This window comes from Papilio xuthus, unplaced genomic scaffold (assembly GCF_000836235.2).
Source record: "Papilio xuthus unplaced genomic scaffold, Pxut_1.1 DF827777.1, whole genome shotgun sequence".
In the NCBI taxonomy this organism is placed as follows: domain Eukaryota; kingdom Metazoa; phylum Arthropoda; class Insecta; order Lepidoptera; family Papilionidae; genus Papilio; species Papilio xuthus.
Window position 1 is genome coordinate 1,447,164 of NW_013530872.1, and position 22,281 is coordinate 1,469,444.

General features: G+C 33.1%; 2 protein-coding genes across 11 annotated transcripts in view; one reads left to right on the forward strand and one right to left on the reverse strand.

The window, feature by feature from the left end:
- Nucleotides 1-22,281, reverse strand: part of tmod (tropomodulin) — a 49,607-nt gene that overhangs the window by 3,714 nt on the left and 23,612 nt on the right. For 8 of the 10 annotated variants that reach the window (XR_001227772.1, XR_001227774.1, XR_001227773.1 and 5 more), the window contains exons 2-8: nucleotides 6,359-6,511; nucleotides 4,280-4,447; nucleotides 2,807-2,930; nucleotides 2,348-2,463; nucleotides 1,975-2,079; nucleotides 1,289-1,540; nucleotides 886-1,033 (exon numbers count right to left, since the gene is read on the reverse strand). Coding sequence is in view for 7 of the 10 variants with exons in the window: in XM_013309215.1 (XP_013164669.1) it covers nucleotides 886-1,033; nucleotides 1,289-1,540; nucleotides 1,975-2,079; nucleotides 2,348-2,463; nucleotides 2,807-2,930; nucleotides 4,280-4,447; nucleotides 6,359-6,511 (1,066 nt within the window). In the remaining 3 variants the exon portion in view is untranslated. Of the gene's footprint in view, nucleotides 1-885; nucleotides 1,034-1,288; nucleotides 1,541-1,974; nucleotides 2,080-2,347; nucleotides 2,464-2,806; nucleotides 2,931-4,279; nucleotides 4,448-6,358; nucleotides 6,512-6,652; nucleotides 6,842-22,281 lie in introns of those variants that run through there. The other 2 variants (XM_013309216.1, XM_013309217.1) reach the window with 2 other exon arrangements.
- On the forward strand, nucleotides 9,538-10,163 carry LOC106115736 (uncharacterized). The gene is made up of 2 exons (XM_013309220.1): nucleotides 9,538-9,874; nucleotides 10,080-10,163. The coding sequence occupies exons 1-2, from the start codon at nucleotides 9,619-9,621 to the stop codon at nucleotides 10,145-10,147; spliced, it is 324 nt and encodes a 107-aa protein (XP_013164674.1). The 5' UTR covers nucleotides 9,538-9,618; the 3' UTR covers nucleotides 10,148-10,163.

Consider the following 22,281-nt stretch of genomic DNA (forward strand, 5'->3'; position numbering starts at 1 on the left):
ATAAACTGAAAGAAATAATAGTACATACATATTATATATAAATAAAGTACAAAATAATCACATTATAACTAACACAATCTTTAATATTTAAAAAAATAACGTCATAATAGCTCAGAGCAATCTTGTTGAGTACCAGGACAACATAAGGCCTAAGAGTTTTCTATATAAAACTTACCTCCAACTCAGAAGTACCTTCACTCAATTTGTTTTTTTTTTTGGACCGCGACCGCATAATAAATGTACTTCCGCTGGTACGTCGTTTACCAACTAGCTAGTACCAGGAGATCATAACAAAGGTGTACTTCACTTACTTCTGTCTTACTGCAGATAGTATAAGGACCGGCTAAATTTGGATTTTAGTTGTCGACAATTGTAATTCTTATTTCTACCAAAGCCTTCAACGAGATAGTAATAGTACAACAAGGATTTTATGGCAATCGAAAAATTTCATCTTGACCAATAAGGGAGTGTCAGCTGTACGGTTTAATGTTGCCATTTTAATATTATTTGAAATTTTATAATTATCTTGTTGGCGACGACAATGTCAAAAACCTTCAATGAGATCCTTGTCAGACTACACCAATATGTTTGTTACATATATATTTCAGGAATGAAAACCGAAATTAAAGTCGCTCATCATATGTATAAGTACCAGGAGGACATAAAGTGCGAGAAGTATTTTTTAATAAGTTTGCAACCAAACAAGCTATTTGAATCCGCCTCAATTGCAGATGCGTTTTGCCTACCTTCAATTAACGCACAGAAAGACAGTATTTCCCTATCCTACACATCCTCTCTTCCGAATTAGCTTCCCCTTCCCATCCTTTCTTTATAATAAAGGGTGGGAAGGAAAAGGAAAGTAAGAAGGCGTGGTGAGAGACTTACTTCTGTCGATGTTCCGCTGCAGATGGCTGGCGACGCGATGGCGCGCGTCGCTGTACTCGAGGTGCAGGCCGAGCCGCAGCAGCGTGGGGTTCTGCTCCACCAGGGATGTGATCTCCATCTCTATCTTGTTGCCTAACACTTGCGACCGCTAAACAACAAATGTATAGTTAGAACAGAAATATTAAAAATTTCTCGCTATATTAATAGCAATAAATATATTTAATAGAATTAGTAATTTCACTGCCAGACTCAAATTGGTAAATGTCTCATTAGTGTAGATTACTCATACTAAAACCACACTAAGGGTCTTTTTTGATGAACTTATTCTCCTCCAATTTTTCTTTTAATTCCTACAATGGCAGGATCATGAATTCCTCAGTAACTCATCGGTTGTGGTGTATACCTGGTTGGAGGCGCGGAACTCCTCAACGCTGGTGGTGGTGAGGAGGGCTGCGACGAGCTGCACCACACCGGGCGGGCTGATGAAGTTGGTCTCCACATTGACAACCCGCAGCGTGCTGTTGGCTCGCAGCGCGTCCGCCAGCAGCTGCGCCGTGCGGTCCGTCAGACCCACGTTCACCAGGCACAGCACCTCCAAATGAGTATTGCTCTTCAAACCTTCGAACAGCTTCTCGAACTTCTCGTCGCTTATGTTCTGAAACATATAGATATATTATTTATTGTAGTTTACACACGTACCGTAAGATGGCGCTATACTTTATATTGCTTTCGTTTGAAAACGATTGTTCAGAGGGCGCCACTGTAAATCTATACATATTACAAAATTGGAGCGTCTACATGTATTAAATATATATATTTCGTACACTTGATGTATTTGCGTAGCTAACAACGAAAAAACAATTAACATTTTTGTCTGTCTGTCTGTCCGCAAGGCTGTGTTGTTGAAGTCGCGGGTGATCCCTAGTATTAAATGAAGTTATATTTTGCATTGAAAAATGAACCAAAACTTTGCCCTTATTTCTATATCCAATGTTACCAAATTAGTACTGTTTACATTTTGAAATTTCGCTATTTACACATTTTTCTAATGAAAATATATATTTGTTGTTTAAAATAAACATAAGATACCTTAATATTATTCCAATTGAGATCTGTGAGCTTGGGGTCGTTCTCCTGTACCCTCTTGATGGTCTCCTCAGGGTCTGTGTCATTGGGAGGATCCATTGGATACACCTGGAACACAATAAAATATCTATTTACCACTTCGTAAACAACAAACAGGAAAAAGGCATATATACAGGCTTGGTTTTTGTTTAATCATATAATATTGCATTTTTTCAATTTAATAATGTTTTAAAATTAGAACTATTGCTAGAATTAGTTATTAAGGTCACTAAATGAGAAGATTACTGTAGATAACAATATATTTTAAACGAAGATTTTGATCTCAAAACCCATGGTTAGTTGTTGGTTTATTGGTACAGTTATGTGGTAACATTACCTTAGGCTTTGTGGCTTTAGTGATACCATCCCAGCCGAGTCCGACGGGCTGACCTTTGTTCAATAAAGAAGCGTGGTACTGGTCCTGGTTCATCATCGAATGGAAGCCAAGGATAGCTGCAAACATACAGAGCATACCGCAATTACTATCAAAATATAATTTATATCTTACTAATATTATAAATCCGAATATTTAGATGGATGGATGAATGTTTGTTTGAAGGTATCTCCGGATCCGCGCGGACGGATTCGCCGGCCACAGTTAGTACATAAATATGTTCTCCATTAGTTTAAACAATCTAAACTAATAAATTCTTATCTTAAATCTCCACTGAGCAACACCTTTAGTAATCACTAAACGAACAGTTAATAAAGCAGATGTTGGGGCAACGGTTGCAACGCTATTTCGACGAATACAGCTGGCCGCTAATTTGCCACTTTATAAAAAAAAAATCTTTACCAGCCAAATCAATGATTTCCTCCTGCGTGGCAGACGTGAGAGCCTGTTCATATTCATCTCCAAGGTCAATGGTGATCTGCTCTTCAGCATCACGCACCTTCTCAGGAGGCGGTGGCGGGATCCACTGGAATACGCAAACATTTACTGTTATATAAAAAAGAAAGCTTAGAACTGCAGCTGGACAAGACGACTGCTTTGACGTTTTTCTTTATTTAAAAAAAAGTCGTAATAATCATATTTCTCTTTCCTTTTTATTATATTAGTCTGTAATAAAAACAGACAATGCATTTCTGACATATGTCATTAGATGTCAAAAGCAAAATATTGACTTTAGTAATATACCGAACTGTTCATATATAATGGTTACTATACTCATTGCATGCTAAAAGGACCTTGAATATTTATTAATGTTATATAAACGCGTCCTACGTCGTCGTTGTCATTGTGGACTGATTACAGGCTATTTGTGAAACGTCCAAACGACATAAACAATGATTAATTCAAACTGAAAATAACTATGGCAAAGCAGATTTAATTATGAAAAAAAAATTTAAAACTTCCTTTATTCACGATATTTGTCTTGTATTATGTTTGTCTCCTCATTTCATAATTTTGAAAAGCTACTGTAAAACTGCCTTGTCATCAAACATGGGTCTCATGTTATGGTGAATGTATAGTACTTAAATTGTTAATATCGTACTATTATCCCACGCCCCGTGACTAAGAAACAAGGCCAGACATTGAACAATTACGTCATAAGTACAAAGACAGTCTGTTGTAAAATTTTCCTTACTGATTAGCGCAATTAGAACTATCGAGTACAACGGAAACCACTGTACAGTTTATCTTATCTATATGCATATATTAGATAATATTTTTAATATTTAAATGTGGACTTAGACCATCAAGATTGATGAAACACTCAGGACTTAGATGTATGAATGTAGAAGAAGCAAGAGTGGTGTCAGGAGTTCGCTAAACAGAGGTTTCTGGTCTCTTCCTACCTCTCTGGTTTACAGGCGTGAGTGATGTTCGTGTAGTATTTGATAGACATTATTCTTTGAATATTCAGATTATCGTGATCAACATAAACAATCAGGTATAATACTTAAATACTTTTTTAGGCATAATTACTAAAAATTACCGAACTAAGTCAAATAAAGTATAATTTTTGTGGGCAATCGAAGAGCGACAAAAATAATTAGCTATCAGTGGTTTTCAACTTCCAAATATAAAACAAATTTATAATATTTAGTAAAATATACTATTTTCCCTTGTTATAATATATTTTAAACCAGCCAGTTTATTTTACTACTAAAAAGTACAAATTTATGAATGATTTTCAACATAAAAGAAACAATAAGATTACTCCCAATAATCAAATAACAGTTTTAGAAGTAAGGTGTTATTTGTAAGTATCAATCTGAAGGTTGCGCATATTTAAGGGTGTAGAAAAAGAATGTATTGTGTTACCTTCTTGCCACGTATAACTCCAGGCACGTAGGGTTTCACTTCAGGCCGATCGGGTGTCTCTAGTGCCTGTTTGTTGATGTGCTCTATCAATTTCTTACGGTTCAGAGGGCCTGTGGGGTCCTTTTCGCACGCATAGTTATTCCGCTGTGAGGGAGGAAGGAAATTGTCCTGGAAAGTAGAAAATAAACATGTGTAAAATTTGTGAATTGGTTATTACATGCTGTAAAATAATGATTTTAATACTAAAAATTTTAAATTAAGCAACAATCGAGTCTTTGCTTTCCTATTTGTGTCCATGAGTAAAAAGGAGTAATTCACAATATGATTAATCATTTTAAATTCTGATTTGTGGTTTACGGAAGGAAAATAACAATACTACATTAATATTTCATTGAATTATATTGTTAAAATTAGTAGTCAGTATTGTTTTTGAGTAAATACAAACATGCAACCGCCTTATCATATGAACTTGCTGATAACATACTATAATTAGGACCTTACAAGATTATGTTATACTAAACAATTGAGTTGCACTCGAAATGATTTACTCAAGAAGCATTTGTAGTTTTCCATGTACACTTGCATACTTATATAAAATTTTATCTTATGTACAAGTGAACTTATAAGTTGAGATGTGCAGGCAGAAATAAAATGTAAATATGGCTTAGATTGACATAATTGAACTTAAGAAATCAATATTGTATGGAATCCCAAAACAATAGTTGTACAAAAAGGCTACAAAATATGTAAATTATATTTTGTTGTAATGGTATAGAACAGTCTTTCCCAAAGTGGGCAATAACACCCCCTTGTCGGCGCTGCAGGTTATAGTAAAAGTTTCGTTTAGAATTCTCGGTTAATATACATATATAGGTCGCAATAATTAATACATTTAATTTGAAGTTATAGTGGTTTTTGAATATGTGAAAAAATATGGGGGCGCTAAAAATATTTATTCTCAAAGTGGGCAGTAGACAAAATAAATTTGGGAACCACTGGTATAGAGTGTAAGATAAATAATTATCCTAAATAATTTAAAATGCTACCCTGAGACAGTATTTCACACCAGTGCGGGCTGAGCCATTATAACTATAAAGCCAAGCAAAAATTCTTGTGTAACAGATTCTAAAACAATATGTAGGTTTTGATTGAAATATAAATGTGAAAAAAGAAGCAATTCAAGGCTTTAAATAATGATTGTTTATCAGTGTAGGAAGTATTCAATTTTGTGGTCATAAACTTGCAAATGGCCTCCTTGAATTTATAGAGACCTTCACTTAATATGCGGGCTACATGAATAAGGGTGAATACACACATTAAGTAAACAAAACTTTCAAAGTAGGTATATTATATAATGTAAATAATTCTAATTTATAAACCTATTATGTATTTGAATAATTTCATTTATAAAGATAATCAAATAGATATAATGATAAGGTCACCACTTTTGTAGAAATTAAATAATTGTATAACATTTTTGGTTTCCACAGCTGTTTTGTGAATTAAATATCTTTGGTAATGTTTGTATAAAACAGTGTATGTGCACACATACATTTTCATGCATAACATCCACACATTTCATAATGTCAATGATATCGACAAGTGAATAAAAAAAATTATAATGTAAGGGTGATGTCTTGCTTTTCAGTATACTGGATTTTTCTTGACCTCGTGATTATGGATAGGCTCAAAGTAATGATATGAAGATATATATTTTAAAGTTTTATTATGATTTTTATGAAAAAAGCACTGTTTTAATTTTAAAGAATTGGTAATTTGTCAGCATGTGACTGATAACTTTACTTAATTTTCATCATAATTTAATCATGTTTAACAAATGTTATACAATTTTCATTGCTTAATTTGGTGGTTTATTACTTGAAATATTATCATTACCATATTAAATACTACTTACATTGGAGAAATTATGTTATTTTTCTACGCCTTGTTAAATATGCTGGCATAAAATCAAACAACATGAATTTAAACTTTACTTTAGCAAGTGATTTAAGGAAATGGAATTTGAGATGTACAATGTCAGGGATTTTATTATGAAAGTTATAAAAGTACGGTACTCACATCAGGGTCTACTTCCTTGGCAAGCATGGTGAGTTCTTCCTGTGACAATTTCGACAGTAATTCATCCACATCCACTTCGTCATAGGCTGACAATTCTCGTCCATACAGCTTTGCTGGAGTGGTCATTGTGGTAGTTTTCGTCGACGACGATTTCTGCAACCACGAAAAAACACTACACTTACACAATGAAACTTCACTCCTTTTAAAACAAAGTAGAATAGAAAAACTATGTTGAAAAGATTATAAAACACCACACCCCTTGGTTGACGTTAATTAATCGATGATAAGAAATACCTGTACTGTTTTTTGCCGTTTATCACCTAGCTATAGCGATTGAATATAACAATTAGTAATGAAACAAACACAATTCTTGATATCTTACTTTGACTTAATTATTATTTTGTGGTTTTAGCTCAACAAAGCACAGTAACAAGCGCCCTCTCGAAGTGACAACCACGAACTGGAAAACATGATTGTGAAAAGAGAACGCTATATCCTTAATTGTTAGTGCGTGAAAGAGATAGACGATTCTAAAGGGGGCTTATGACGCGACCGAAAAGAAAGGCTGCCTTTAAAGTACCGGTCTTTTATCAAGATTAAATTATGCGACGAAAATATACATCACATTATGATAAAATGTTTTTTTTAATTAACTTATATAAATGGAATACATATTAAGAATTATTTACCAGACAGAATTAATAATGACCATTGGAATAAATTAGTGGCGCATTTATTTTAATATTTTTATTCATGTTACATTAGTCCTATACCAATCCCACCATTTCTTTCCAACTAAAGCAAAATTTTTATAATTCCAACAAAACCTGAAAATTTACAAAAAATACAAGATTGTACTTTCGTAATACCATCTCCCTTTCAAAAAAAAATAATGCTCAGGTTTTTTCTTTTAAGGTCGATGTTCTATGTTATGAACAAAGCAAGAAGGCGTTATAGCTTTTAAGTATTGTAACCAGCCAGACAGTAGGGATTGATTGTACCGCGGACACGAGGTCGTGACATTTTCCATGTTACAATGCTCCTATGATCACGACCGAGCTTACGCAACGCACAATTTCATGCTTCGCTAACATAATACGTTGCTATTGAACTCACGACGTCACGACCTTATCTATTCACTAGGAATAGTAAACATTAAGGTAATATTGAATCACATGCTGCCTAATGAATCGTGAAATATAATATAATTAATAAACATTCGTATTGGTTTTGATCTATAGGTGGATAAATGACGTACCGCGCGTTAGAATGATGAGGTTTAAATGGTCATTTTTGTGCGTATAGCAAGGGATTGAAACACGTTGCTATCTTCAGTTTTCCGTCCAGGTTTGACATTGTTGCCTTCAATATTAGGGTGACTAGATATTTACTAAACTAGCGCATACAATCGTTCGGTCACTTCATTACTTAACATCCTTATCACCTTCTATGTGTGGTCGGCACAGATTTTCGTCCACTCAATCTATCTGTCACTCCCTTCACGTCACCTGTCACGCAATTTAAGGCCACCATGTACCGATTTTTCTCAAATCAAAATTTATCTTGAATCTAATTCATCTACTAATTGTTTTTTTTATTTCAGTGTAGTCAGAAATTAACAACTTTATTAAGTGGATTTGTGATCGAATTTTGCTTTCTATGGGTATAAGTTAGTTAAATTAGCATGGTTGAATCCCGATGAGATTAATTTAAATTCATATTAAAATGTAACGAGGATGTAGATGCAAAATGGATTTGTTTTTTTTTTCTCTCAGTTATTATTTTCCTTGACATTTGAGGAAACACGATGCAATATAATAACAACTAAGAATATAAGATTTGCATTTAAAGCGAGGTCTGCGCCGGTAATTTTTTTTTTTTCAAATCCTGCAAATATACCAAACGTGTCCTTTCGAAAGACCTTTTTTTGACTAGCTCATAGAATTCTCAATTTGAATGAAGACTGTTCATAATATGCTTTTGTAATAAATTCCTAAAACGTTGAAATAATGAGTAGGAAGTTTTAAAAAATATTGCATTATGTAAAATACTGTGTTATCTTGCTCATATTATAAATGTGAATGTTTCGATGGATGGATGTTACAAGGTATCTCCAGAACGGCAGCATGGATCTCGCTGTAATTCGGCATAGACATAGAACAGTAGTCTGAAAGAAAACATAGGCAGGCTACTCATAATTTTGTTTCTAAATATGCGCGGTCGGTGTCGCGGGCGACAGTTGGTATTTTTATAAATGAGGCATTGTTGTACGCTTTCTATTCTAACAATTAATAGTAAATTTAGTTATGTTTTATGAAGTTAAATAGCGTATAAAGATATTAAAATGGTGGAGTATGAGAATAACAAAAAAGTGTCACTGACAATACGTTCATTAAATTATTTGTTTGTGTGTGTGTGCGTGTGTGTTTTTTTTAATTTAATTAACTGCAGAATTCATAGAAGAATATGAAGTATAGTATCTTGAAGATTTCTAAAATTTTCTCCGACATCAGGGATCGAAATCAGGTCATTAGCATATTATGAAATTAAAACGAACATCGAAACAAACATTTTTGTTTTTACGATAAGTTCAATTTAGTGACGTAAGACTGATTGATTCGACAAATGCTCGCCTCCGCTGAGGTTTGGACAATGCCAGCCGGACAGCCCGCGGCTGGCGCCCAGCCAGTCTGCTATAATTGGTGGTCGCCACAAGAGACAGTATATTCTTAGCTCTCAATCGGACACTGGCCTTCCTAACAACATAAACTCTGCGTTAAGAAAAAAAAATAAAAATTTCATCTTGCACTTGACCTAGTGACGGCTAGGGATGTACGCAATATATTTGCAGATTCTCATAAATCAGGTTAACGAACTTGTGAACGATGCGAATAGATAATTATCTCGCGAAATATCTTACGCTTCGAGAATGATCAAAGATTGTTTAGATTACTTTAAAACGAGCTTTATTCTGAACGAGAGACCTCACGCAGCCTGGCAAGGTTAGAGTACTAAAAATTGTCAGAATACAACAGAAATGTGTTACTTGTGTAAAAGTCATCGGGAAAGAAAAGAAGATCTTTTGGACTATTACAGATTCCTTACTATTAGCTTCGTTTTAAAAAACTGGCCAGTGCCAACAATAAAAAAAATTGTGTTGTGGCATAGTTAAAAATTAAAAAGTCAAGAATGGCTAATTTTGACAGCTGTCGTTTTGCCTTGAAACTGTATTTGTATAACTTAAAAAATATAATTCTACAATGTCGTTACCGTTTGGTCGGCCGCAAACCGTATCACCTTTAATTAGAGGTTTGAGATATGGTTTGTTAATAGCGGGTATTTTCTATGGTAGATACAAACAGGCGAAATACGAGGAACTCGAAGATATTTGGCGGGAAGAAGAGGCCGAAAGAAAAGTATTACGCGATAGAGAACTTAAGAAATTAAAAGCTCGCATCGCCAAAGAGGAACGAGAAGTTGTTCGACAAATTGAAACTGGAGAATATTTCAAAATTGGTAATTATTTAACTTATAGGAATCTGAAAGACATGTATGTCATTGTAAATATAATCGTCTTTGAAACCTTAGAACGAAAGTATTTTATCCATAAATTAGTAAAAATTGTAATAGGTAACCTAATGAACATGCAACTTGAGATCCAAGTTACAGCCTTGACTATAATTTTACCCTTTTACCGACAATATTCCTTTCTGATTTTCAGAAGAAGTAAAACCTGAGGAACCAGAACCAGAACCAAAACCAAAACGGAAAGAATGCCGCTCTTATTAAATGTGATTTAAAAAAAAGTTGTCTCAATTAATTGTTCCACTAATTTTAAACAGATACGTTACGTATTTCATCTAAGGTAAAACAGTACTTTTTTAGAGTTCAAAATTAGAGATGCAGGCATATTCTTCGTATACTTCATTACTGAAGGTCGTGCTCGTTTTGATATGCTTTAACAAATGCGTAGAAGAGCTGCCTCAACGATGTAGTTTTAGACATTATTAGTATCCTTTGGCGCGATTTCGTTACCAAGTCAAGTGTCAGAATAATTAGTGAGGGGACATAAACGTCGACATTTTAGTAAGGCTAGTGTTGCACTAGTACACCGGTACAGTGTCGGATTTTCTTTCTAACAGTAGTTATATAAAGTTGAAATGTTACAATATCATGCCTTGGTATCATTGATTGATGGTTTTTTTTATCCGTAATGCTTTCGCCTTTCTGTTTGCGGCGAAAGTTGCTAAGTGGCACCTTTTTATTACATCGTGGTGAAGTTAACATGTGCCATTGTTAGGCACGATGAGTTTCAAGTTATTGAGACTTTGTATAGTTTGTTCAATTAGGTTAGTCTTTCGCAGCATAGCTGTGTGCCAAATAACAGCATCGTAAAATAAAAAATTATGGTTACAAGTAACAAGATACCTTTGTAAAACTTTTCTTGACACTCACTCATTAAATTCAACAATTCATTTCTTCAAATATTAGTAAATTATTGTTAATATACTAATTTCTGTTAACCATAACCATTTTAAATAAGTTTGATATTTACTATGAATATGATTCAAGACGAAAGTCAAATGGTGGGATTTGAACTCACGACTGCAGAACGGTAATCCGTACCTTTAATCTTTAGGCTATTGGCGCTTTGTTGTATGCTTCCAAGACGATGTATACATTTGGTTTAAATACCATACGCGTCAGGAAATCTAAGCAGTATTAGCATAAAACATTAATAATGCAATGGAAGCTATAAGAAACTCGAGCGAGGATGTGATGCATAACTACTGTTGAATACGTAAATAGTTAGAGATGCTCTAGTGTTTTTACCTGGAAGATCAAAATGTAAATTACAACATATTGATATCTCTGTTTTATCAAAGATAATGACAGAGATGACGGTACGTTTTCTACAGAGACTTTGGTCTCAGAAATCAACGGTTAGTCTGCTAGACGGTATAGGACCAGCGCTATTTCCTAAGTTGTCAGTTGCTTTGTTATTGTATAAGGATGAACGTAAATTAATAGATGACCAATTTACACATTTCTTCTAAGGTTGCTAAATTAGTTATAGATGATACATTTATTACAGGGTTATTTTATTGGATTATTAAAAAAACACAATGATATAAAGGAACGATTCAGTTTATTCCAATCTAATTTACTTCACATTCACATAGTAGTTATTAAATTAATTTAATTCATTAATTGTACGCATTGTTTTGTGCGCGCTAGCTGTAGCGTGCGCCGGTTATCCGCTCGGCCGCAACGGGCATAACATTAGTGATGTTCTCGTCACGATACACGTTTGTCCCGTTACCGTCACACCTACCAACCTTCCACACACAACACAATGATCCAACTTGCGAGCTCGTGGCCCTATAAATAGGTAATGTAGTTCGGCGCAAACTTAACGTTTTTAAAGACGCCTTTTGTTTTGCAAACGTCAAAAGTTTTGACGATTCCGCAAAAATTTGCAACTTTTTTACGTTCGGAAACCGGTTCACCAGTTTTTCGCGGTTATTTTGTGTTAGAGTGAACTGTTAATTTCATTATACACATTTTTTATTTTGCGAAAAATAGATAATTTTACAGTTTTGTAAGGGACTCTCTTCAAGTTTAGTCATTGATATCGATTTTATCCGTTAAATACCGTTTTATTATTACCGGTATTTTTTGCCGTATCAAAATCCGCGCGACCCGTTTATAAAGCCCGGTGCTGCCACCTAAAGTCCTAAATAAAAAACTTGATTGCATCGAATTGATTTTAACTTTTATAAATACCTGGCCACCTGGTATGACATAAAAGGAGTTTGAGCATGCTTTAGACTGTTTTAGAGTATGGTAAACCATGTCAAGGTTTTTTTTACATTCGTTTTAAATTCTAAAACTTAACTTTTACGACTTTAAATGATATAAGATTTATCTAAAGTATATCACAAATTAGAATTATAAAAATAAATAGGCTATATCGACTGGCAATTTTTATAATAACCTTTATATACCTACTGTTTTAATTTAGTTAGACAGTTGTAATAAGATAACAAATCAAATTAAAATGGACTAATTACACAATGCATTATAGTAATACTCGTTATATTCAAGGGCAATCACTTTGATATTATTGGAGGGAAAACAGGAAGTTCTAAATGCAATTTATATGACATTTGCTGCCCACACAACTTGACCAAAGCGTCAAGATTAAATTCATGTGTTTAGTTTAGCGTCATTTAAATTATGTATGATACCGTATTAGTAGCAACATAATACTAACTAATACCAATTAGAACTAATTTAGTACTTTATTGACATTGGTTTATTTGACAGCTCATTTGGCGCCAAATTTTTCATCATACTTCATCAATTATTTCTGTAGTAACGGAATTAAATTATAAATGTATTTAATCAAGAAATCATTTAAAAAGTAGATAAATATGTAGTTTACTACGCCACAAAACGTTAGTTGCAGTAAAAAAATATGTGTTCTAAATATTTTTTAACGACGAAGACAGATGTGTGCAGTCATTTATAGATATGTTATTAAGAATGTTAGGTAATTTGGTTGAACGTGATCATCCATGCGTCAAATGTTCTAAGATTTATGTTGTTTTTACGATTCAGTTCGTTGCGTATTGTGTAACAGTTAGCACGCGGTTGTTTCGTAACCGTAATAGTTGTGATTTGCAAATATCAACAAGTCTTTGTGTTTTCATTATACTGACTTCTATTAATAAAAATACACTTGTAGAGGTCAGTGTTACAATAAAGAAAGTAACTAAGTATGGTATAGGAACTAAACTTTTTGCAGGTCTTTATTAAAAAAAACTTATAAGCTTGATCAATCAGATTCGAATAAGAAAATTTAAATCTTTGTCCTAACGATGAAACGCAGTCAGCCAAGAATTTAAGAAAGTAAAGTCCATTAAAATCGTTATTAACTTAAAAACATAAATATATTTTTCTGTCTTTACTAGTATGATGATTTAAAGTTATTTTTAGTGTTCGTTTATGCAATAACCGTTATAACCTATTCTCGAAAGCGCAACAACCGGAAATGGCATAGTGCGTGCGTCATAATCGATTCACGTATCGTTTACTCGCCGAGACGTGCCGTAATCGATAACAAAGCCGTTAATTGGAACAGTCGGCTGTCGCGAATCGATTTGATACTGTCGCCGCACGCACAACACTGTTCCGCCCTCAGAAGTATTGAGGCCGAGAGATTGACGGAGAAATCATTAAATAGTAGCTCAAGTAAAATAATGCCGGATCAGCGCTTTAAAGATTTGGGACTTTGCTAATTTAAAAACAATAGATATATTGCAGTGACAGCTTTTAGAATATTCATATATTTTATAACAATCATGGCGTTTTTACCCTTAAACTGATGACAAAAACAACAACTATACAATTTTTTGGTTGAAATAGGGAGATTCCCAAAATTGGTATACTAGGTGAGTCATTCGCTTTACTTATCAATAAAGTTATTTTTAACTAAACGTCAGATTCCAAGGCGAATCTTCTAATCACAGAGCTATCAAAACATCAAAGTTGTGTTTGTTAACCTCGCTGACAGGGTCAAAACCGGTCATAAACCTTAATTTAATTAACCTTTACATTATTTATAGATTATTATGACATTTGAAAATAGTTGTAGTAATTAGAAATTTATGTAGACGCAATTATAGAATAATTTATTGAACTGGTACTTCATCGGAAAAATGTTAGTGTCCGAGTTTTGATAACTTTAACAAAATAAGTTGAAAACAATCTGTTATATTTAGTCGCGGATCCTGAATTGAAATAACAATAAATTGCTTCTAGTGGACATTCCTCGGGCGCGGGCGTAAGCAAGGTCGAGCGTCCGCCCACCTCAATACAATAATATTTTGAATCACTTCCTACCTCAATATTATACAGGTCTAGGTACGTTGGACAATAATTTATACGAGAAATCCACTTTAATATAAAAGGTAATGTAATAGATTTGATATTCTGTGAATGAATAGTTTCCTGTTTGAATATCGGATGGTTTGTGAAATTTTAAGGCCGGTGAAAGATGTTAATATTAGAATTTATATTACCTTGGAATCAGTAGTGGAGTTATGCATGCTTAGATTAATATCAAATTTGAATGATAGATAATAAAATTATTAAAGTTTTTCTTTGGAATATATTGGTCTCTTAAGCCATATTGATTTTAAAACGATCAAGAATTCTCAAAGTTGATAAAGTCCTAAAAGTACTGACGTTCTAAACAATTTGTTAATCAAAATAAATAAATAAAAAACTCTTTATTGTCGTCATAAGGAAAAAATACAACGTTTATACAGTAATTACAGAAAAAATATAACAATGGTCTGCAGGCTCAACGTGCGCCATCAAAAATATGTCTATGTAAATAGTAAATATGAAATATGTAATTTCATTTTGTTATGTCAATGTTCACGAATCACAAATTAGTCATGGAACTAGAATAACCCAATGATTTATGAGATTCATAATATTATAAGAATATGTGCCGCTTATCCAGTTATACGGTGATATATGTGACAGTTATGTTTGCGCGCCATTGAGTCACTCTGCTATATGCTCTCTGTTTTGTCTATGCTTAATTTTTGTTTTTAAATACCGATGCAGATTTTATATTTATTTAGTGCCAGATTTGTTTTGTTATTTTATTACCGTCTGGTGTTACCATCTTGATCATTTAACATAGATTTCCAGAATAACTTTACGATAAAAAAGAAAAGACTACAATATCTTTTCTTTCATCTGAACGTCGTCATTCAGTCTGCTAGTTGCAGATTTATAAACAATTTATTTTATCACGCAATTATGTTTCCTTGTTTTACACCGATCTATTCGAACTGTGAAGAAAATGTACGTATTTAATTTCCTTTAAATTAGATAACAAATAGGCAAAGTAATACATAATTAATTAAATATAATTCGAAACGCAACATGATAAATGCAAAAGTACATACATCCATCGTAATATATTAAGTCCTGAATTGCGTTAACTTCTTAGGTTTGATTTAAATACAGCGTGTTGCGCGTACCTTGTACAATCTTATTCAAATAACGAATATAACACCAAAGCTGTGTAATGCTTTGTTTGAATACGAAAAAATATTAAACGTCACTGCATCTTAATTTCAAATTGAATAAATAAGCAAGTCTTATTTAGAAACTCGTGGTGCAAATTACGCTAAAATTGATTTATTAGCGCGGTGCATGACATTGGTACTTACCATTGTAACCTAATGGCACAATTAGATGAAGAAAAAAAACAAATCATAATGCAATTTTCATCAAAACAGCAAATTTTATACTGTGACTATTGGACACTTTAAGCGACAAAGCTGAAAAGGACAATGAAATCGAAATTTATTTCATTGTTTGTTTTTCCAGTATAAATGTTTTTAGATACATCCTGCCACACAGTCGAATAATGGTTACTTAAACTATCCCTTAGATTTCTTGAAATTATGACATTTTAAGGAATAAAATACAATACACATAGAAGGCACATTAACTTAAGAACAAAAGGATCCGGCTGGAAAAGCTAAATCAAACAGAATAACCACGTTCCAAGTGAAAGTTGTAATAAATAAGTTGTTTAGCTTTCTTTGCACATTTCTGTGGATGCATTAGTACGCAGGGAATCAATTGCTCCAGTTTTCACTGACGCAAACGTATTCGAACTTTTCTATAGGCTAAACACGTTAATATGAAAGTATTATTATTACCATAAATACAAGAACTCTATGTATAAAGATTAAAAAGGATTTGAAATGTTCAACAGATTAAAAAATTTTTCTTCATTCAATCTTCTAATTTTACTAAAATAATGTTTAGATGGATGAATGTTTGATTAAAGGTATCTCCAGAATGGCAACATGGATTTCGCTGAAATTTGGAATAATGTAGAACATAGTTTAGAAGAACACATAAGTTATAAATTTAGTTTTCTTTTTAATTCCGCGCTGACCGAGTTAACAGCAACAGCCAGTGCACGACAATATTTAGTAAAGTTTATATGTTACTGTCTTTTTCAACCATGTTTAATTTTTTTAGAAATCATAGAGTTATAGAGTAGAAAATAAACGATCTATTACTAAAACCACGTGCTTTTAACCACAATATAAGCGACAATATAACAGTGAAATCGAACGTTTTCTCTTGTCAATGAGACGACGGCCAGTTTCCTTTTCAAGTTTACATTGCGACATAACAGAAAGCGGTTTTTCTCTCACGGTTTTATAATCTGTAGAAGTTGGTGCGACATTAATGTGACAGACGAAAAGAATTCTATCTGTTGACATGGCAGTTGTACTTCGTTACGTACGTTAGGTCGGTATAAATTTTGACCACGTTTCTACCTCAATAGAAGACCTTCGATGCATTTCTTGCCTACGCGACATATTTGATCTTCCCCTTTCTATTTGAACCCAACCTTGCTTTCCTTCTATTTTTAGCACTGCTTTTATTTGATTTCCAAAAATGTACCTATCTCGCTGCGCCCGCGCGTTCGTTTCTATTTTAAGTGTCGACCGACACAGATCGACAATGTTGTAATTAAATAGTCCAAGTTGAACGATTTTAGACTTTACCACACCAGACAAAGGATCTATTTTCGTATAAACGTCAAGAAAGATTTATTTTTTAATTCCCCCTATTGTTACTGGCACGAGAATAGATCGATATTGTTTATAATCAAAGGCTCACTCAGATTTCTTGGAGTGATTTATTATGTGGAAAACGATCTTAAAGTCTCGGAACGTTAGAAAATTTCATAACCTATATTTTAACAGCATCTGGTATATTTCTGTTTGTCGAACAGAACGTCATAAAAACATTTCATGACGATTCCACGCAACATCATTTCAATAAACCTTTTTCCGACACTAGTATATTAATTTTTAAAATCTACATGTGTATCCATTGCTTTGTATGTGCAGTCCAACTGCATTTATATTGGTTAGGTCTTCATAAATTATTATCAAACTTTCACAATTATTAGTTTATGACAGATTGAGCCATGACCTTGGATCATAGCCGTCACGTTCGATACTTACTTTCAATGATATTAAAAAAAAAGAATTATACGTAGAAATAAACAAAATACGGTGCCATTTCTCTACTACGCTGGAACAGTTTCTATATTTCAATTGAATATTAACTACAGCATAACTAATTTCATTATAGTTAACATGCCAATTTACACAAAATATGATACCATATTTCTTTAGTTAAGTATAACACAAAGCATTTGAATAGCAACAATAATTGCACTTTAGATGAAGATGCACATTGCGTGTGGGCCGGAATCGATTTACGCTAGTATCGAATGAAATAACGGCCCATTTCTCGATACTCTATTCAATCATCTCGCTCGAGTTACGCGCGATACTCTGTGTGTTGGCGCGCAAACGCATTGTATATTTCGCGCGCTTGTCATTTGCAATTAGCACTTCTGTCAACGAATGGTTAACGGGAAGACAGACATAATTTCATTGTAAAATATGTCATATTGCTGTGGATTAAAGTGCTTATTCCTGCATTTTGTATTTATTGAAATAGTGCATAGTAAAACTGTTCAGTTTATAATAACGCTCGTTTTTAATTTGTAAATACAATATGCATATGTTCTTGAATTCTAATTGCTTTTAAAATGCATTCGATAAAGCTTCGAATGTTTTAGATATTTTAGCGACAATAACATGAGGCGTAAAAAAAACTACAGGTAATTTGCCATTTGCTTTTTATAAGAAGAAATTTAGTTAACAAAAAGTAATATTTACTGTTCAATATACATATAAAGGTTTGCTGGTGATAGGGAACTTTCTAATAACTGCCAATCCAATTAGAATTAACGCCAACAGTTAAATGGTTCGTAACCATCTCAGAATTAACCTACTTCCAGCAATTAGTGTTGGCAACAGTCAGAGCTCATGAATCAAATCATAGATAATAATAATTTGCATATTGATAACATAACTGTATATACCAGTTATAAAGTGTTGCTACCATGAAAAAAATACATGTAACTAATGAATAATTAACTATTTAGATTGAGTCTAATAGCGCAAGTTTTTAAAAATAATGAGAACAGTAATTTTAAGGAATTACTCACTTAATGGACATTACCACTTCTAATACGTAGGTATAAATTGTGGATGTAAAAATGCTGTCCACCCTGCAATAATTAAAGCCGAAAAGATTATTCAAACTAAGACAAGAGTCTATTAATAAAAAAGAAAAGCTAGTTTTAATAAGAAGATGAACTGGTAATGTAATCGTGGTGTTAAAATATTACATTTTAAAAATGCAATAATGTTGCATACAGATCTTATTTCTTGTTAAAACTGCCAACTCTCGATAGCCTAAAGTCTGCGAATGGAATCGATAAAGTTATTCCGAGTTTCCTGCATGAGGTCGACGCTCTGCCGCCCTCAAATGTTTGGTGAAATGTTTATATTTGTGGAGAAACCATGCTGGATATATGCGAGACATTCCTCACTTCAGCAGTGTCACAGTGACCTATTTCACCCCATTTTTAAGGTTAAACAAGTCATTCTGACTAAAAAAATTAATACTAGACGAATCAGGTTACTACTTTATTAAGTAGTTTTAATAATTCAATCTATTACGCGATATTGGTCATGAGTACATGCTTACGTTAGTACAAAAATTGTGAAATTCTGTCGAGTTTTTTTCCTATGAGTTAGTCATCGTAACAAAATGGGAAAAAGTTGTTTCGTGTCTTCTTTCTAAAAACATGATTAGATTTGTTTGTTGGTTCTTAAGAAATACACGTAAATTTTGAAACAAAACTTTTATACGTTGTTTTAAGACGTACATTTTAGGACGTTGAGTACACACAATATTAAGGTATACAGACAAATGTTGGCGTCTGTGGGATAAAAAAAGATGCGAAGAAGACGACAATTAATGTAAATTAAAATAAAATGCAGCAAATTTTGTTAATTTTTTTGTCATTTTTAAGCTTTGTATTATTTACTCTTTATTATTATTATTTTATTTATCCTTGTATAATTTTAGTGTTTATTTCAGTCATCAAAAGTGGGCAGCAACATTGTAATTAAATGATTGTTGTACAATGTCTCAAGGAAACGCCCGCAGTATTTCAGTATGTAGAGCAAGCTCAATGAATCATAACGTCGATGTTTACTCTGGATTTTATACATTACAGATTGTTTTAGAATAACGCTACAGAATTAGAGGCTGCAGCGAAAAATACGCGAAGTGGTGTAGCAACGAACACGCCTCTTCCGTGAATACCGATATTTTTTTTTCAAAAATAATAATTTTCCAGTGTATAAAGTCTACTACTATTTAATCTTTGAACGAGGAAACTATTTTTAAGTAATATATGCATTCGTAATTTAACCTGACGAAATATTCACACAAATTAAAAATACCATTGCCAATATCTAGTTATAGATTGATTCCATTTCCTAAAGGTATCGACTTAAAATCAATATAAACATTAGGTATACAAATTTAATTACTTTAGTAAGTTTTATTTTTATTTACATTTTAGGCTAATAATTTTAATTTAATTTAAAAATTTACACAAATGCTCCTCTTTTTATATCATGTCCTAGATGTGGAAGGCGGCTTAACATAATCACCTGAGCCTGTGTTTTGTCTAGCGTCCTGGACAGTCGCCCAACCGCGCCTTACTTTAACGCCGGGCCCGCAAATGCTAAGACTTAATTTATACCACAGCATCCTATTACTCGATATGGATCGATATGGACCGAGCTAAATAAAAATACATGTAGTGTTTTAAAGGGAACAGGCAATAAGAAGAGTAATGTTGTCATCACAAAATATAAAGTGCGCTTGGAAACGTAAACATACGAGAGATGACTCATTTACTTACGTACGGGTGAATAACATAAAACCAAACAAAACCCTTTCGAATAGTATAAAATTTTAATGGGTAATATTCTATAGATTAAAATTATATTTAGTTAGCACTAAAATTTAATGCTTTTGCCCGCGACTTCGTATGCGCGGAAAAAATAAAATCTTTCTAAAAAGCTTTCTAATGCCAAAGAATTTGGAAATCCATTACATACTTTTTGATTTTATTTGTTGCATAGAAAAATAACAATTTTTCCTCTTTATAATAGAGTAGTAGAGAGAAAATAGGTGACAGTTCTGCAGAAGGAAAAAGCGAAAAGAATTTTCCTTTACATTAGATTTTTCAATTCTGTGAGTAAAATTGTGTCACAAACTCTCCTTATTGTTTACTACATTTTTTAAATACAATAATATCATCATCATCAGTTCGCTATACGTCCCCAACGACGGGCTCAGAGCCTACCCTAAGTTAGGGGTGACTAGGCCATAGTCAACCCAAATGGCCAAATGCGGGTTGGTTGACTTCACACATATCTTTGAATTTCTTCTCAGATATGTGTAGGTTGCATCACGATGTTTTCCTTCACCGTAAGAACGTCGGATAAATGTACATATGTAAATCGGAAATCGAAACACATTGGTACATGGCGGGATTCGAACCCAGGACCTGCAGATTGCAAGTCAAGTGATTGACCCTTGAGCCACCGACGCTCTACAATAATATAGTTTGAAATAATATTATTTACATATAAGACGATTATAGTTTGTCAGTATTATCTAAAACGACTTTAAACACCTAAATTCGTATTGCATTCTCAATTTGAATTTGCTGCTTCTAATTTATTAAAATGTCAATACTTAGTGTCCTTTTACAAGGAAGTTTGATTTACCTTAACAACCGATTGTCTCCACAACTCGTTGCAACAATGGATTATTGTTATTTGATGAGATTTGTTACCTGGTTGTCATTACCATGGGAACAACGTATACAAAGAAACAATGCAAATAGAGTCACTTGTTTATGTTTTGTGTACTTTCAATCTTCATTCTAACTGCGTCTAATCGTACATTATTAGAGTAACTCACAGCTTCGTTCACTAAAGAATTTTTTACACCTGAGTGCTATAACTGGAAACTTATAAGACATTAAGTTATATAGTAAACTAGCTGTCGTCCACGACTCCGTCTGTGCAGCATTAAAAAACATAATTGGCACATAGTCTATGTGTTCTTCCAGACTATGTTCTATATGTGGAGTATTTTCATCAAGATCCGTACAGCCGTTCGGGAGATACCTTCACAGAAACATCTATCCATAATCTAGACATTCGCATTTATAATACTCATTCGACTATTGTCTAATGGCGGGAATTTGTTTAAACAGTATTGCAATAGTACAAACATTTATTACTAGTTACGAAACCTGATCAATGAAACAGGGCTATTATACGCAACTTTACGGTTGGATTGCCTTGTAATGTATAATAATTGACCATACAGAGTCGAGTTTCATCTTTACAATATAATAAAAGACGCGACTATGTTATAACAACTCGCAAATGTCAAAGTATTTTAATTTTATGATGTACTACAGCTATTAAATTAATTTTAATGTTCAATATGTTTATGAATTTATCGTCTTTTGAGTCATGAATTAATAAAACTTATGAAATGAACAATAAAAGCGGTTGCAAATATTTAATACTGGCAGAAATTAACAAATTGTTATTTAGTGGTAGGAAGAATATCCGATACTATGCCGATGTATCGGCACAACACCAGCCTTATTAAAATATCAACGTTTATGTCCCCTCACTAATCAATCTGACACTTGACTTGGTAACAAAAGCGCGCCATTCCCACCAAAGGATTATAAATAATTATGTCTAAAATTATTTATTCCTTGGATTATCCAAAACATAATGATTTTTCACTTGATAAAAAGGAAAATTGAAGTTGGCAAAAGAGTGTTGTTGCTAGCGTTATATGAGTTCTAAAGCATTATCTTGTCTCATGAAGAG

Bases quoted from the DNA above. Each gene is read 5' to 3' on its own strand.
- LOC106115736 (XM_013309220.1), top strand. From the start codon at position 9,619: ATGTCGTTACCGTTTGGTCGGCCGCAAACCGTATCACCTTTAATTAGA. The intron at 9,875-10,079 runs GTAATTATTTAA...TCTGATTTTCAG, and splicing joins TGGAGAATATTTCAAAATTG to AAGAAGTAAAACCTGAGGAA.